General features: G+C 35.6%; 1 protein-coding gene across 2 annotated transcripts in view; it reads right to left on the bottom strand.

Moving 5' to 3' along the window:
• Window positions 1-15,471, bottom strand: part of slc15a4 (solute carrier family 15 member 4) — a 67,942-nt gene that overhangs the window by 49,683 nt on the left and 2,788 nt on the right. For both annotated transcript variants that reach the window (XR_013326068.1, XM_077714794.1), the window contains exons 3-8: window positions 14,760-15,052; window positions 13,762-13,906; window positions 13,584-13,664; window positions 9,825-10,005; window positions 7,053-7,211; window positions 4,613-4,771 (exon numbers count right to left, since the gene is read on the bottom strand). Coding sequence is in view for 1 of the 2 variants with exons in the window: in XM_077714794.1 (XP_077570920.1) it covers window positions 4,613-4,771; window positions 7,053-7,211; window positions 9,825-10,005; window positions 13,584-13,664; window positions 13,762-13,906; window positions 14,760-15,052 (1,018 nt within the window). In the remaining variant the exon portion in view is untranslated. The remainder of the gene's footprint in view (window positions 1-4,612; window positions 4,772-7,052; window positions 7,212-9,824; window positions 10,006-13,583; window positions 13,665-13,761; window positions 13,907-14,759; window positions 15,053-15,471) is intronic.

Below are 15,471 nucleotides of genomic sequence, written 5' to 3'. Positions count from 1 at the left end.
GCGAGAAAAAAAACAAAAAAACGAACGGGTGCGATGACATATCACCACATACAGAAACGATGAATCTGTCGATGCGCCTTCAAAAGAATAAAGCGTATAACATTTGATCTTCCAGGCGTTCTGGAGAATGACTGATGTTGTGGCAAGGCATTAAAGGAAGAGAAGATGAAAAGACATTTATTCTGTTGTCATCTTCATCTGGTCAACTGTTTTTGATTGTGACAGGTGGACTAGAAAAAGCTGTGTAAATAATTCAGATAGTAAGAAACTGAGGTTGATGAGAGTTGAGGGGGGGGGGGGATCTGTTGTTAAGATCAACATTCAATAATTGACCTTCACGGTAAGTAGTAGTCACAATATGGCGCTTTCTAATCTTAAATGATCATATCTACCATTAAAAAAAAACACTAACACTTAATGGTTACTCGCATAATATAATGTTAGACTACAGTAAGGGTGTCAAACTCGGGTTGGTTTGCAGGCCGCGTTAACGTCAACTTGATTTCACGTGGGACCATTTTAGATATATATTTAGATTTTTTTTTTTAATAAATGGATTAAAAGAACTGGATTAAAAGCTCTGAATATTCTGTTTTTTATAGATCTAAAACAATGTTTATTTTCGATTTTTTTAAATATATTTTTAGATTTTACAAAATTATTTTTTAACTAAAAATACCGAAAAAATGATTAAAAAATTACAATTATTGATTTTAAATGGGGAAAATCAGGGAATTTAATATACATCTGTACTCTTCATTTTAATTTGATCCTAAAACAGAAAGTCGGCACTTATGATTTACTTTCCCGGGCCACACAAAGTGATGCGGCGGGCCAGATTTGGCCCACAGGCCGCCACTTTGAGACCTGTGGTGTAGTGGTTCACTCGCATGAATGAATGAAAGAAAATGAATGCCTATAACCTGTTATGTGTGGGTGTTGTGGCTATAATACGGTAAGGGGAACATTCAGATTAAGGGATTTCAGTGAAATTCCGTGTTCTTGTTGTCATTCACTCTGCGCCATGTTTCGTCTGACAGAATTGACAAAAAAGTGATTATGTGATTAGGTACATCATGTGCTTTAGTGTATAAATTGGAATGGTGTATCCATTACATTCTTGTCATAAATTTTAATCCAAAGAAAAAACCTTCATGAAAGCGTAAAAATGTGTTTGCAATACATGATTTGATTTAAAATTTGGGTATTTCCATTACCAATTTTGATATTTAAAAAAAAAGTGCATTACTAGTGGTAATAGAAATGCAGATTTTCTTTAAAAAAAATGTAAATAATATTGGCAAGAGCTAAATCTGTTATCTTGCTAGGCTATTAGTGATGCTATGGTTGTTCATGTATTTGTGGAGGATCTGGTCATTGGCTTCCCAAATATTTTTGAGACATTATTGCTTTTAAAACATTCCGTTTTTGTCTAATTTTGGTGGAAATATCTGGTTAGTCTTATTTCCTTGATTCCTCCCCACATCCTTTAATAGTTCCCCCCTCTGTGCCTTCCATTACAAAGCTGAACAAGGAGTCTCTTAAGCTTCACATTTGAGACTTTTCACATACCAAGCTCTTGTTTCTTCAAATGTCACTTCCTGCATCTAATTTGAAACCCTTTTATGTGTTAATTTTTTCTCTCTCGATGTCACAATGAACTCTTTTGAGAGCTGTTTTTATTCCCCCGATGACAAATGGTCTTTCGTTTGGATAGGGAGGGGTCAAGTTGTCACTAATCTGAAATCAGATGTCCTGGATTTTCAAGACAAGATGGCATTCACACGTCTCGCTTTAAAGTTTCGGGGTCACATTGAATGAAATGTCAGCGTTCTAATGCCTTTTTTTACATCACAAAGCTTAACTTGGGCTAAGTGCAACATATGGGGGCCATGCTACAAACTCTTAGTCGGTTATGCGAGACATATCAAGTTTTCTAAGAGAGTATAGTTCTACAGAAAATGATTAAATAGCTGAAACAAAGACGCATTGATTTCTCCTCAAATTTGGATCTTCAAGCTGAAGATGATATTGAAGGCATCGAAGCATTAAAATGTTCAGTCATGACATTTCAAGCTTTGGATCAATTGGTACATCTTGAAATGTTAATTGCTATTGACCTATTTCATCTAAGTCAGGTACATTGTTCCATATCTAATACACTGTCTGTGTAATCGTAGTCCTTGTTATTGATTTATACTTGTTGATGTAAACAGGCAAAAGAAACTCGAAAAACGAAAAAAACAGTGCATGTAATCTTTCAAAATACAACGGATCACGGTATTTCTGCCGAAATCCTCAGCCCCTATTAAGGGGTGCTCGGACGTTTGGTCGCCGGTCTTTTGGTCGCTGGTCAAATGGTGACAGTTTACTGTTGAAACCAGCTCTCAAATTTATATTCATGAGAGAGAGTTTAATATCTAAAAGAGAGTTTAATATCTAAAAGAGAGTTTAATATCTAAAAGAGTTTAATATCTAAAAGAGAGAATATAATATCTAAGTACTGTTTAATATCTAAGTACTGTTTAATATCTAAGTACTGTTTAATATCTAAGTACTGTTTAATATCTAAGTACTGTTTAATATCTAAGTACTGTTTAATATCTAAGTACTGTTTAATATCTAAGTACTGTTTAATATCTAAGTACTGTTTAATATCTAAGTACTGTTTAATATCTAAGTACTGTTTTATAATGAAGTACCGTTTAATATCTAAGTACTGTTTAATATCTAAGTACTGTTTAATATCTAAGTACTGTTTAATATCTAAGTACTGTTTAATATCTAAGTACTGTTTTATAATGAAGTACTGTTTGATATCTAAGTACTGTTTCATATCTAAGTACTGTTTAATATCTGAGTACTGTTTAATATCTAAGTACTATTCAATATCTAAGTACTGTTTAATATCCAAGTACTGTTTAATATCTAAGTACTGTTTAATATCTAAGTAGTATTTGACCGGCGACCAAAAGAGACCAAAAGACCGGCGACCAAACGTCCGGTCACACTATTAAGGTTATTTATAACTCAGCCGTTTACTACCTTAATACCGACTTATCGTACAAATATTTTAGTGGGATTTGCAAAGTATTCCGACAAATTATGAAAATCCACCTGTTAAAAAGAGTCCTTGAAGCTACTGTTTATCTTTGTATTTCTCTGTAAAACATACCTGGCAACGTCATCAATCATGATGAAATTCCGTCTTTTTCCTCTAAGTTGCAAAGAAGCCTCTTTTAAAAGTTCCACTTTTAATGCAACGCCCAACACGGGCTGACTTTTTTTTGGGGATGTGCACATGGAGACGGAGTGACAGCATCAAGCCGTGTGATGCCAGACTAGCAGTTCCATCTCCATGTTAATGCTCAGGGGGAGAGCTTTACTTAAGTCGAGGAGGGAGGTGTAATCAGACCCCCAGCCTGTGATTAATGTTGCTCATCTATCTTCAGGCTAGTGCGACTCAGTAAAATTCCCAACAGTTCACCCGGTAAGATGTTTACTGAACACCATTCCGCCAGAAGCCATGAGAATGAGTTCAGTCTACTCCACCTTAAGAGCAAAGAGGACTCTACATAAAGTGTGCAAATCAGCCACAAAACAAACTATACAATTCCTGACTTTGGATATTATTGAAGCTTTGTATGTCACCTGAATTTTTTTTTCACCCCCAATTGTTCTAATCTTTGGCTACAAGGCAGTTTTCTTCTACTCATCATTCAAAGAACTAAAAAAAAAAGAAGCAAAAGATGTACTCTAGGCAATCTGGATTCATTTTACCTGCACTTTGAACAAAGCTAAAATGAGAATCTGATAGATTGACAAAGCGTGTAATGCATTTTACAGTTTTATGATCAACTTCTTGAGTGACACATAATTAATGAGCTAGACAACCTGGATTTTGCATGCAATATTTACCACACACACCTAAAAAGCCTTCAATTTTTTCAAAAGCTTACTACTATGCACCTTATAATCAGGTGCGCCTTATATATGGAACAATATTCACCACTATCTGCCAATGGATCAAAAACGACTGGACTGATATATATATTTCCTATTTCTGCATAGTCACTCTCTGACTACTGTGACAACGAAATTTCCCGAATCCGGGATGAATAAAGTTATCCAATCCAATCCAATATTCGTGGTTTAAATAGGGACCACAAATGTATTATTTTGAAGGGAAAATCTTCAAGAAAAATCATTGCATGTGGTATTTCGGAGATACTGTATACATCGATTACTGGATTAAACATTCGAAAGGTTGTTGCCTGCACATAGACAAATTCAAAAAGTAAGTCATGTGAGCAGTACAACCAGGAAGTGTGTCCTTAGCGGTCTAGTTGGTCAAGATGGTGGCACCCTGAGCATCTATTTTGAAATAAATGTCCGCATATTCTTGCATTATTGAGTTTTGTCATTGTCGCCTTGCAGTTTTGTGCATGTCAAGTTTAATTTATGCACATATAAGCCGTACCCTCGATTCAGTCATCATGTTTTTGCGTGACAAATACTGTTTTTGGTTTAAAATTGCAAGACCTATCCTCTAATTTTGTAAATTAATACACGTTTTTGAGTTTTGTCAACTAAAATAGCAGTATTTTCTTACCAAAATCTTTGTGAGATGACATCCAGCCAATAGCCTTGAGGGATACAATAGCCAACAAACCCGATCCTACGAAGGAACCAATCCCAGAGAAGAAGAAGAAGAGCCCCATAATGGCACTTTGCATAGACTTGGGTGCAGCAGAGTAGGCAAACTCCAACCCTGCAAGAAAGTGAGGACACATTCATTTCATTAGTGTAATTGAGAAGTGGAACAAACACTGCTTGGCTGCTTTCCTAATTGACTGAATGGATGAGGGGCAAGAGAAGATAGGTAAGTAGTTGGGATGTACAAAATAATTGATTGATTGTGCAGTGAAAATTCAGAATTATTGTGTCGAGAAGAAATTGGAGTCCAATAGAATACATGACTTGACTACCAAAGTATTTTCACATGTTGCATTCACTGACTTTCAATGTAGTCGTCAGGTAGCAAAAAAAGGGGGGTAGGGGGGCTCGCCATCAGTCTGGCATCCCATTCTACTTTCTCGGCTATCTGCTCTAGTCTGAAAGACGATGCTACTTTTCTAAAAGATGAATCACGCTGTTTGCTTTTTGTGAAAGGTAAAATACGAAGGAAATCGTCAAGTGAGAGAAAAATGGAAAGAAGACGTCCCATGAGGGTAAAGTGGGTTGGAGAAGTAAGGGTAGATGGGGGTGAGGGGGTGGTCTTATTTGTTCCACTAAGCAGACCTGTTTGCCTGGAAGCTGACATTGATAATTTCATGGCACCTCATGATCTTTCAAATAAAGGCCGATAGCTACATCTGTCTGGGGAGATTATAGAATGGTGGTTGAATATGTTTGCTTTTTCCAGAGTTTAAAGACGACCCACTTAATAATATATATATAAAAAAAAATGGTTACAAGCAGGTTAGTAGAAAAGCATTGTTAATTCTTAAGAATTCAATAGTGCATTCATTTTCTTGGTTTGAACTTTGATTGCATGTACTAGGCAACAAAAGAAACAATATATACCAAATATTATTAGGTAAGAGCTTAGTAATAATGGTATTTAATGGAATTTAATGGACATTGGTTAACAAATGAAACGATTGGGGCTGAAGAATTGAATAATGGAATGCACAATACATTTTTATTCCCTAAGGAAAAGGTAATTTTCTCATGTCATGGATGATTTCAAGAGGATAAAAATAAATTGGCATGTATAAAAAGTAAAAACTTGTCGTTTTAAAGGGGAATCAAAGATTGACAGGGGGTGGATTTGGGAAGATTTATTTCAAACAAAAGAGAACTGATGTGTCATCATTTCACTTTCTTAATGTCTCAATTTTGACAGACTATTTTTCTTGTTGTATTTGTTATTAAAAAAAGTGCTAAAAAACATGCACAGAGACAGAAAGGAGCTTAATGCAACTTCTGCTTTCATAAAAATGTGATTATCAAACTATGTCAGGGCACCCTAATTATACTATTTTTATTATTAATCATTTAAATTTGCAGTTTAAACAAGATTTTCTGTTGCCTAGCAAAATGATTATTGATGTTGACTTCAAATTTACAGGACCTTTAAAGGTTATCTGTTTAGATCTCTCTACTTCCCTAAAAAAATGTTTTACGGACAAAAGAGGAAGGTGGTCAGACATGGAGAAAGGATAGAGGGGGTTAGCGTGACAGACTGCTTTCGATGTGTGATTATATTTTTAGACTGTCAAAAAAAAAATGTATCACGCCGGAGACATTGCAGATGAAGGAGCAAGTCAATGGTAGCAAAATAGGCGGAATTAATGGATTAAAAGAACTGGATTAAAAGCCCTGAATATTCAATTTTTTATAGATCTAAAACTTATTTTAGCGTTTTTTAAATATCTTTTTAGATTTCACAAAATTATTTTTGAACTAAAAACACAGAACAAAATGATTAAAAAATTACAATTATTGATTTAAAAGGGGGAAATCGGGAAATTTAATATACATCTATACTCATAATTATAATTTGATCCTAAAACAGAAAGTCAACACTATTTACTTTCCGGGCCACACAAAATGAAGCAGCGGGCCAGAATTGGCCCCCGGGCCACCACTTTGACACGCATGAACTTCACAGTCACCTCTAGAGCCAGCCCTTGTTGATGTGTTGTAACATTTTTGTAGAAAATCTAGCAGATTTTGTCAACTAAGGTGGTATCTCCATATTTAACAGTATTCTCCCAGTCAGGCATTTGTGTTTTTTTATAATATTAAATATCTAACAGTGTTGGTGCGTTTTTTGGCTTTCTATCCAATACTTTCATTCCTTTCTTATAAATAGTTTCAATTAGTTTTAGTGTTATTTTCCAGGGCATTTGCATCACAGTTCAAACAAAGCATATCATGAAAAAAAGTCAACTTTAGACATATTTGTCAGGTAAGGTGAGTCACACTAGTAGTCTGCAGTCATTTCATTGATCTTAAACTAAAAGTGATACACTATCACCAAGTACCTGCAATGCTGGCAAATATTTCACTGATGCCGATCAGCACATATTGAGGCACTTGCCACCAAATGGGTAAATCTGCTGCGTAGTAGATTACATTCCCAAGCACTTGATCAATGGGACCATTGGCTTTGATGATCTCCAGTCTTTTTGTCTCCAAAATACCTGAAGGGCAGACACATACAAAAAGTTTGACTACAAATATCAGTACATACCTAAAAAAATATATACCGTATTTTCAGACTATAAGGCGGACTTAAAAGTCTTACATTTTCTCCAAAATAGACAGTGCGCCTTATAATCCAGTGCGCCTTATATATGGAACAAACAGAAAACCAAAAACCACCACTGTCTGAAATAAAAAAAACAAAAACGCCTGAACTGAAACAATACTGTTAAATATGCAGATGCCATCTTAGTTTACAAAATTTTCCATCATATAGCTCCTCCCCCACTGCAAGATTTTAGACATAGAAAATCCAAAACATCAACAATGGGGAGACAAAGTTGGAAACCTTCACGTGGTGTCTCCTGAGAGGCCGCTCGCTGCGGCCTGCGAATTCCAACAAATACCACTCAGAGCTGCCAACAAGGACCGTGGCACCCTACGTTTTTCATCCAGCCGGAGACATTTGACTGCCCCTCACCTCCGACTACCCCCCGGATGAAATAATCCGCGTTCCAGTGGCAGCTCTAGCGCTATCTGAGGGCAATCCTCAGGCGCTTGTAGTGCAACAACAACAACATCAACAATGGCTGGCTCTAGAGGTGACTGTGTAGTGAGTGAGTGCTTCATACTCTTGAAGTCAATAGCAATTACCGTATTTTCATGACTATAAGGCGCACTTAAGTCTTACATTTTCTCCAAAATAGACACTGCACCTTATAATACAGTGCACCTTATAATACAGTCTGCCTTATAATACAGTGTGCCTTATAATACAGTGCGCCTTATAATACAGTGCGTCTTATAATACAGTGCGCCTTATAATACAGTGTGCCTTATATATGGAAAAATGTGAGAGTGCGCCTCATAATGCGGTGCACCTTAGTCGTGAAAATATGGTATATATATATTTTTATATATTGTTTAAAAAACAGGAAATGTAAGTCCACTGCCACTACTGCATTTATGATTTTATTTGATGGCTATTTTCATGGCACCAGCAGCTACAGTATTTGTAGATAACACCCCAAGGAAGCCTCACATCATAACTGCACTTTGAGAGCCGTTGTAATCCCATGCAATAATACCAGCCGTCCATCTCAGGCCATGCGTTGACTGGGCTACAGAGACTTACAAACTCCAACCTCTCCCTATCCCCTTCTTACTAAACACCATAAAAGCCCAACACAAAACTTTAAGCATTCATTAAAAGGAAGATTGGGTTCCAAAAGATTTACATTACATCATTCACTTAAAAAGGAAAGACAGTCCAAAATCCATGATTTTTTTTAATAAAGCCATTTCACTGCAAAATGAATGTTAGGACATTTATCCATCTAAACATATACTTTTTTAAAACCTGTCTTCTGTAAAGAAACTATTTTCTATCTCGCCACATCACATAATTCGACAACTTTCACAACAACATTAAAAGAGATGAGAGCTAAATTATTCATCCACAGGAGCGTCTTACCTCACACCTGCCAATTTGGTTTAAAAAAGAGAAAAATCAAAGATACAAGGCAGCTTTTCCTAATAAATACCAAAATCCGTCCCTCCTCAGAAAGGACAAAATGTTCAAATAATCAAGGATTCAAACTAAAAAGTACACAGTTATACAAGTAAAAACATCTGAATAGAATGGAGTACTTACTATGTAAATTCCTTTTTTGATTACCGTATTTTCACGACTATAAGGCGCACCGCATAAGGCGCACCCTCAATGAATGACATTGCTATTGACTTCCAGGTATGAAGCACTCACTACTTTACAGTCACCTCTAGAGCCAGCCATTGTTGATGTTTTGGGTTTCTTTTGTATAAAATCTTGCAGTGGGGGAGGAGCTATATGATGGAAGATTTTGTAAACTAAGATGGCATCTGCATATTTAACAGTATTGTTTCAGTTAAAGCGTTTTTTTTTTTTTTAATATCCGACAGTGGTGGTTTTTGGTTTTCTGTTTTTTTCCATATATAGGGCGCACTGGATTATAAGGCGCACTGTCTATTTTGGAGAAAATTTAAGACTTTTAAATGTGCTTTATAGTCGTGAAAATACAGTAATATCATAACATACAGTGCCTGATTCTAAATACATGCCTTTTATATAGGCACCATGTTTTATTGTGTCATTTTTAATAGTCATGACCAATGTTCCCTCTAATTTTTCGTTGGTCTGGGCAGAAAGACAACCTCCCTGAGGACATTGAGTACCAGTATGAGTGACATCATCATTGCTCGCTATGGGCACACCAGTATCACACCTGCCATAAGTAGGTGTATATCAATGTCCCCTCTAATTTTTCATGTAAAACATGCTGTAAAATACAAAAAACATAAGAGTGGACAGAGCTACTGGCACTGGCTGACCCATAAACAGTGCCATCATGGGGAAAGGGGTTAAAAAAAAGTTTGTATTTTATTTACTGCGCCCCATATGATTGCTGCTGCGCAGAGGAACACTGGTCATGAATATATAACGTGCTGTGGACATTGTTTTGCAATAAAGTGTTTTGGAAAGTGACAAAATGATGGCTAACGTTGTGGTATTGAGTCTGCAAGGTCAGCTAGAAGATGCATGTGCACACTGGAGGTCCATTTGCCGTACTCACCTGCTGCCACAGCTGACCACATGACAAAGAACATCCCCACTGCAATCCTCTTCAGAGAAGAGGGCAACAGGCCACGGCGTTTCAAAATGGGGTCCACCACTTTGTCTTTGAGAGGAATCAGCATCAGGATGAGCACAGCATCAAACATGGTGAGCCAAGCTGCTGGGAAGCGAAATGTCATCTGAAAGATTCAGAGGAAATAAATGAGATCAAACTGGGGGGGAAATTCAATAAAGTGTGAAAACTGGAAGAATTTCTGCTAAATCGAATGTATGAGATGGACCCTGCATTTTTGAGCTTGCTGTTACTTTGGCGCCTCCAGGTGGTCATAAATACTCTGTCCAAAAACATCTGAAAACCATTACATTTTAGACTACTATATCAAGAGAACATATGTACCTTTCAACTGTGAATGGACACGAAATCAAAAAGCTTGAATTCTCAACAAAGAAACAGCTATATTTTAATCTTATGGTGAGTTTTGGTGCGTCTTGGCTTTGAAAAAAAACATTTTCTCAAGCAATGTTCCCCCAATTGCGCACTACTTTCGTCTTCTCTGCGCAGCAGCAATCATATGGCGCGTAGTAAATAAAATCCAAACTTTTTTTTAATGTATTATTATTATTATTATTTTACCCCTTTCCCCATGATGGCGCCATTTACGTGACAGCCAGTGGCAGTAGCTCTGTCCACTCTTATATTTTTCATGTTTTACAGCATTTTTTACATGAAAAATTAGAGGGAACATTTACATGCACCTGCTTATGGCAAAAAAAAAAAAACATTTAGTTTAAATTCCTCTTCACTAATGCATTTCTAGCATTGTGCAACAAATCAACAGGATAGTTTTTCTGACTAAACTAAAATGGGGTCCAATCCCAGTTGGGTTCTCACTTTGTGGAGTTTGTTTTTGCGTGGGTTGTCTCCGGGTACTCCGTTTTTTTGCCACATCCCAAAAACATGGACTAGTTAAGCACTCTATATTTCCCCTCACTATGATTGGTTGTCCATCTTCTTGCACCTCCTAGTGTTCCCTGACCGTTTCCCACAATTACCTAGGATATGCTCCAACACCCCCTGCGAACCTTACAAAAATAACCATTTCATAAAATGAACAAATGAATAAAATATATGATTATTTGTATGCAACAAAGAAATCCACATGCAAAGCTAATACATGCCCTCTGGTGGATTTTCTTTAAAAATATAAATGTATGCTAAAAGATGATGAAAATGTACCCTCAAAAAAAAAAAATCAGGGAAATGGGATTTCTTAAAAAAATTCTGAATGCTTTCATTTTTTTCGGAGCAATGTGCTCAACATTGCAATACACCTTTGAACAGACGCCCTTGTGGCTGATTCTACTGCAAAAGTAGAGTACATGATAAATTGCTCTATTCCTACTCATGCATATGTATTCACAAGAGAGCACCCCCAAAAAAAGCGTGGGTTTCGTGCAAAAAAAAAAAAAAAAAAGGATGAGGAAGCATAAAGAGACACTGATATTCTATTCTATTATATCTACGAAAACAGTAGGGGGGAATTCATATTAGTATATTGTATCAGTTTAAAGATGACTAAACTTTGGAATTTCTTTGTGCGACAATTAGCGTATTTTCACGACTATAAGGTGCACCCCATTATAAGGCGCACCCTCAATGAATGACATTGTTTCCATATATAAGGCGCACTGTATTATAAGACGCACTGTATTATAAGGTGCACTGTATTATAAGGCGCGCTGTCTATTTTGGAGAAAATTTAAGACTTAAGTGCGCCTTATAGTCGTGAAAATACGGTAATTGCTATTGACTTCCAGGTATGAAGCACTCACTACTTCACAGTCACCTCTAGAGCCAGCCATTGTTGATGTTTTGGATTTTTTTGTATAAAATCTTGCAGTGGGAGAGGAGCTATATGATGGAAGATTTTGTAAATTAAGATGGCATCTGCATATTTAACAGTATTGTTTCAATTCAGGCGTTTGTGTTTTTTAATATCCGACAGTGGTGTTTTTTAGTTTTTGGTGTTCTGTTTTTTCCCATATATAAGGCGCACTGGATTATAAGGCGCACTGTCTATTTTGGAGAAAATGTAAGACTTTTAAGTGCGCCTTATAGTCGTGAAAATACGGTACTGTAATTTACATCCAGCTGTCTGTATTAAAAAAACATTTTAAAGGCGAGACGGTTAAGCAATGCAGATTTCTAAATTAGATCTCGACTCACATTTAGGTAGCTGAGAGCACCGAGCAATTGCATTTAGCTTGGATTGTAAGGCATCATGAATAATTGCAACGCAGTCACTGGCAAGTGTACTCTGAGTGTGCTTTGTCACCTTGAATAGATCTAATTTGTTCAGTTGTACCAGTGAACTGTGTCAGGTGAGGAAGTAACACAGTGCGGCATGTAATTTCATTTCCCTTTTGATTTTGAGAAGTATTTGACTTGTACCAAATACTTGTACTTTCAGTTTTGACAATAAGCATTTGGAGGTTGGTTGGTTCACATGCCATGACTCAAAATTCACAAAATGTACTTTTTGGGGGAGAAGAGTAAAAGGCAGACAGATAAGCAAGTTGAATATTATCTAAAATCAGTTGAGCAGAGCTGGCAGACATAAAAAAAAAATCATATTTTGTTGTGTGTAAAAAGGATTTTCGGGTTTTTTGACGCTTTTCAAAATAATTGAACATTTGAGCAAAACATTTTTTTAAGTTGTTATTTTTTGTTTGTTTTGATATAAAAAATTGATGTTTAGCAGTTTGGAAAAAACTTTTTTGTAGAGTAAAGGCAGACAGATAAGCAAATTGAATATTAGCTAATATTTACTTGAGCAGAGCTGGCAAACATTAAAAAAACATTTTAAAAATCATATTTCGTAATGCGTAAAAGTAATTTGCAGATTTTGTAACCCTTTTGTGGCATTTACGAGCGACAAGTCCAAAAAATAAAGCTCATAATTATCAAATTTTCTGAAATTGTTTCCCTTTTTCAATTGCTAATTCTTACAAAGAAATAAAAAACAACTTTAAGTGACATTTTAATTTTTTGGACCTAACTAACATGTCTGCACTGCTTTAAAATAACTGTTGTGAATACACATTGGACCAAAAGTGAGCGTTCTCCTTTCAAAATAAATACAAATTCGACCCAAAAAAAAACCTTTCCTTGTTTTGTGTTGTTATTTTTTGTTTTTTTTTATATATAAATCCATATTAAGTAGTTCAGAAAAGACTAGCATAGTAAACTAGGGAAAATCTGTAGTATTTGCCATCTTTTCTTCCTTATTTTGAAAAGATGCCTGAGGGCAATAGTTTTGACATACACCATTGCTCCAGTTTTATTTTGTAGATTTGTATAATGCCAACACTAATAAATTCCTTCTAAAAAATATGTAAACATGGCTATATGTCAGACTACCTTATCAAACATAATCCAACGGAGGCGCTGTTGTGAAGTATTCAACAACAAACAGGTTGCTAATCTGCAAGGTATTAAGTGTGTTAAGTAAAATTCTGACTTAATCTCCCAGGCTTTTACCACAACATTTACGGCACCCTCCAGCTGTTCTACCTTCTACTCTTACTGTGCTATTGACCTACAGTTTGAATTGAGAACAACCTATTTAAACCTTCATAATGCGGGGGAAACATCATAATAAATCTTTTGAGTTGATGTACTGCACAAAATACAAGAAAAAAATGATCAATCTCCACCGAGAAATGTTTTGAAGCATTTTTTTGTGTTTGAAATTACCGTGTGGGAGTCAATGGTGCTATTCATAGCAGCAACTGGTATCTTTAAATGAAGCCCCTGTAGAATATAGGTTGTCTGCATCTGTAATATAAAAGAAGATTAGGATGGCATTTATATATGTACTTCATTTTTTATGTTGTTGTTTCTATATATTTTGTAAGGATTTGGATATATTTACCTGGAAATAAACTGTCCAGTATGGAATAAGGGCTAAGAAAACAGGTAGAATTTTCAGTAAAGATCTCAGTTCCTCTACTTTTTCTTCCGGGAATTTTCCTCCATGGCTGATTTTTGCACCATCTAATAGTGTTGGTGGGCTGGTTCTGCAAAAAAAAAAAAAAATACACAAAAAATATATAAAGTAAAAATATTCATAAATGACTCATATTATAAAAAGTAATAGGCATTTTAAAAGGGGTTTTCTGCCTTTTACATTACATATTACCCTTAAATAACAGTTGATTATACCTGAAATCTCATAGGAAATACTTTAATAAGCATTTTGTTCCATGCAAGAATCCTTGTTAATTTAAGATTCAATACAAAAGGTTTGCACATTTCATTCATCGACGTCAGAGGTGATTGTGTGGTTCAAGTGGCGGCTCGGGGGCCAAATCTGGCCCACCAATTCATTTTGTGCGGCCCGGGAAAGTAAATATTGAGTGCCGACTTTCTGTTTTAGGATCAAATTAAAATGAAAAGTATAGATGTATATTAACTTTCCCAATTTTCCCCATTTTAAATAAATAATTGTCATTATTTAATCCATTTTTTCTGTTTTTAGGTCAAAATCAATCTTGCAAAATCGAAAAATACATTAAAAATACCTCAAATAAACAATGTTTTAGATCTATAAAAAACTGAATATTCAGGGCTTTTAATCCAGTTATTTTAATCCATTTATATAAAAAAAATCTAAATATTATATCTAAAATGGCCCACGTGAAATCAAGTTGACGTCAGAACATTATAGTATTACAAGATGAAAAACTAGGCGCCTTGCATAGTAGAAAATGTATAAAAAGAGCAATAAGATAAAGGTTTAACTGCAACAAGCTGCATTTTTCTGTATAAACCTTTTCATGTGCATTATAGTTCACATTGCAGTCATTTGACATGGAGATATATCATCCTATTTCTCAGTGTATGTTAAACTTGTAAAGGGTGATGTATTACCGAAGCAAGTCAGGTTCCTTGGCTTTTGATGAGCAACAAGCATAACTCAGTATCTTGAACATATCAGTGAAAGCACTACCATCAGCAGGCTTGGTGATGAAAACTGTTCGACCCAGGAGGAAAACCAGGAAGGAAATCCCCAGGCACACGGTAGGAATGATGTAGCCCAGTTCAAAGCTGAAATTTTGCTGGATATAGGCCACACCCCCAAGTGACAGGATGGCACCTAAGTTAATGCACCAGTAGAACCAGTTGAAGAATCGGCGAGTGGCTTCTGGACCTCGGTCTTTGACCTAAAGTACAAAAAGAAGACTTTAGTACTTCAAAATATACTTCTGGTCCACTTTTATAAACATTTGTTTGAATTCCATTACCGTTTTTGACCAAACTTACTCTAATATGAACTAAAATCAATTAAATTTTGCACAATTATGACCAATATTTGTTAACTGAATGGTGCTTCTTTAGTTTGTAATGAATTATTTTAATAAATAATTTAAAAAATCATTTAAAACTATAGATTTGACAGAAGGCCATCAAAATTATCACTTTTGCTATTTTGCACAAGTCACAAAATAAGCACAAATTAGGAAAATAAGACTTTTAAGACCAATATACACGAGCTAATTGAATTGAATTCTATTTTTCATCCATTATTCTATACATAAACAGATGAATTTCGTGTGTTAAAAACTAAATATAAACTACAGGA

Source organism: Stigmatopora nigra, chromosome 4, assembly GCF_051989575.1.
Source record: "Stigmatopora nigra isolate UIUO_SnigA chromosome 4, RoL_Snig_1.1, whole genome shotgun sequence".
In the NCBI taxonomy this organism is placed as follows: Eukaryota; Metazoa; Chordata; class Actinopteri; order Syngnathiformes; family Syngnathidae; genus Stigmatopora; species Stigmatopora nigra.
Note: the sequence above shows the minus strand (reverse complement) of the source record. Positions and strands in the feature narration are given on the sequence as shown.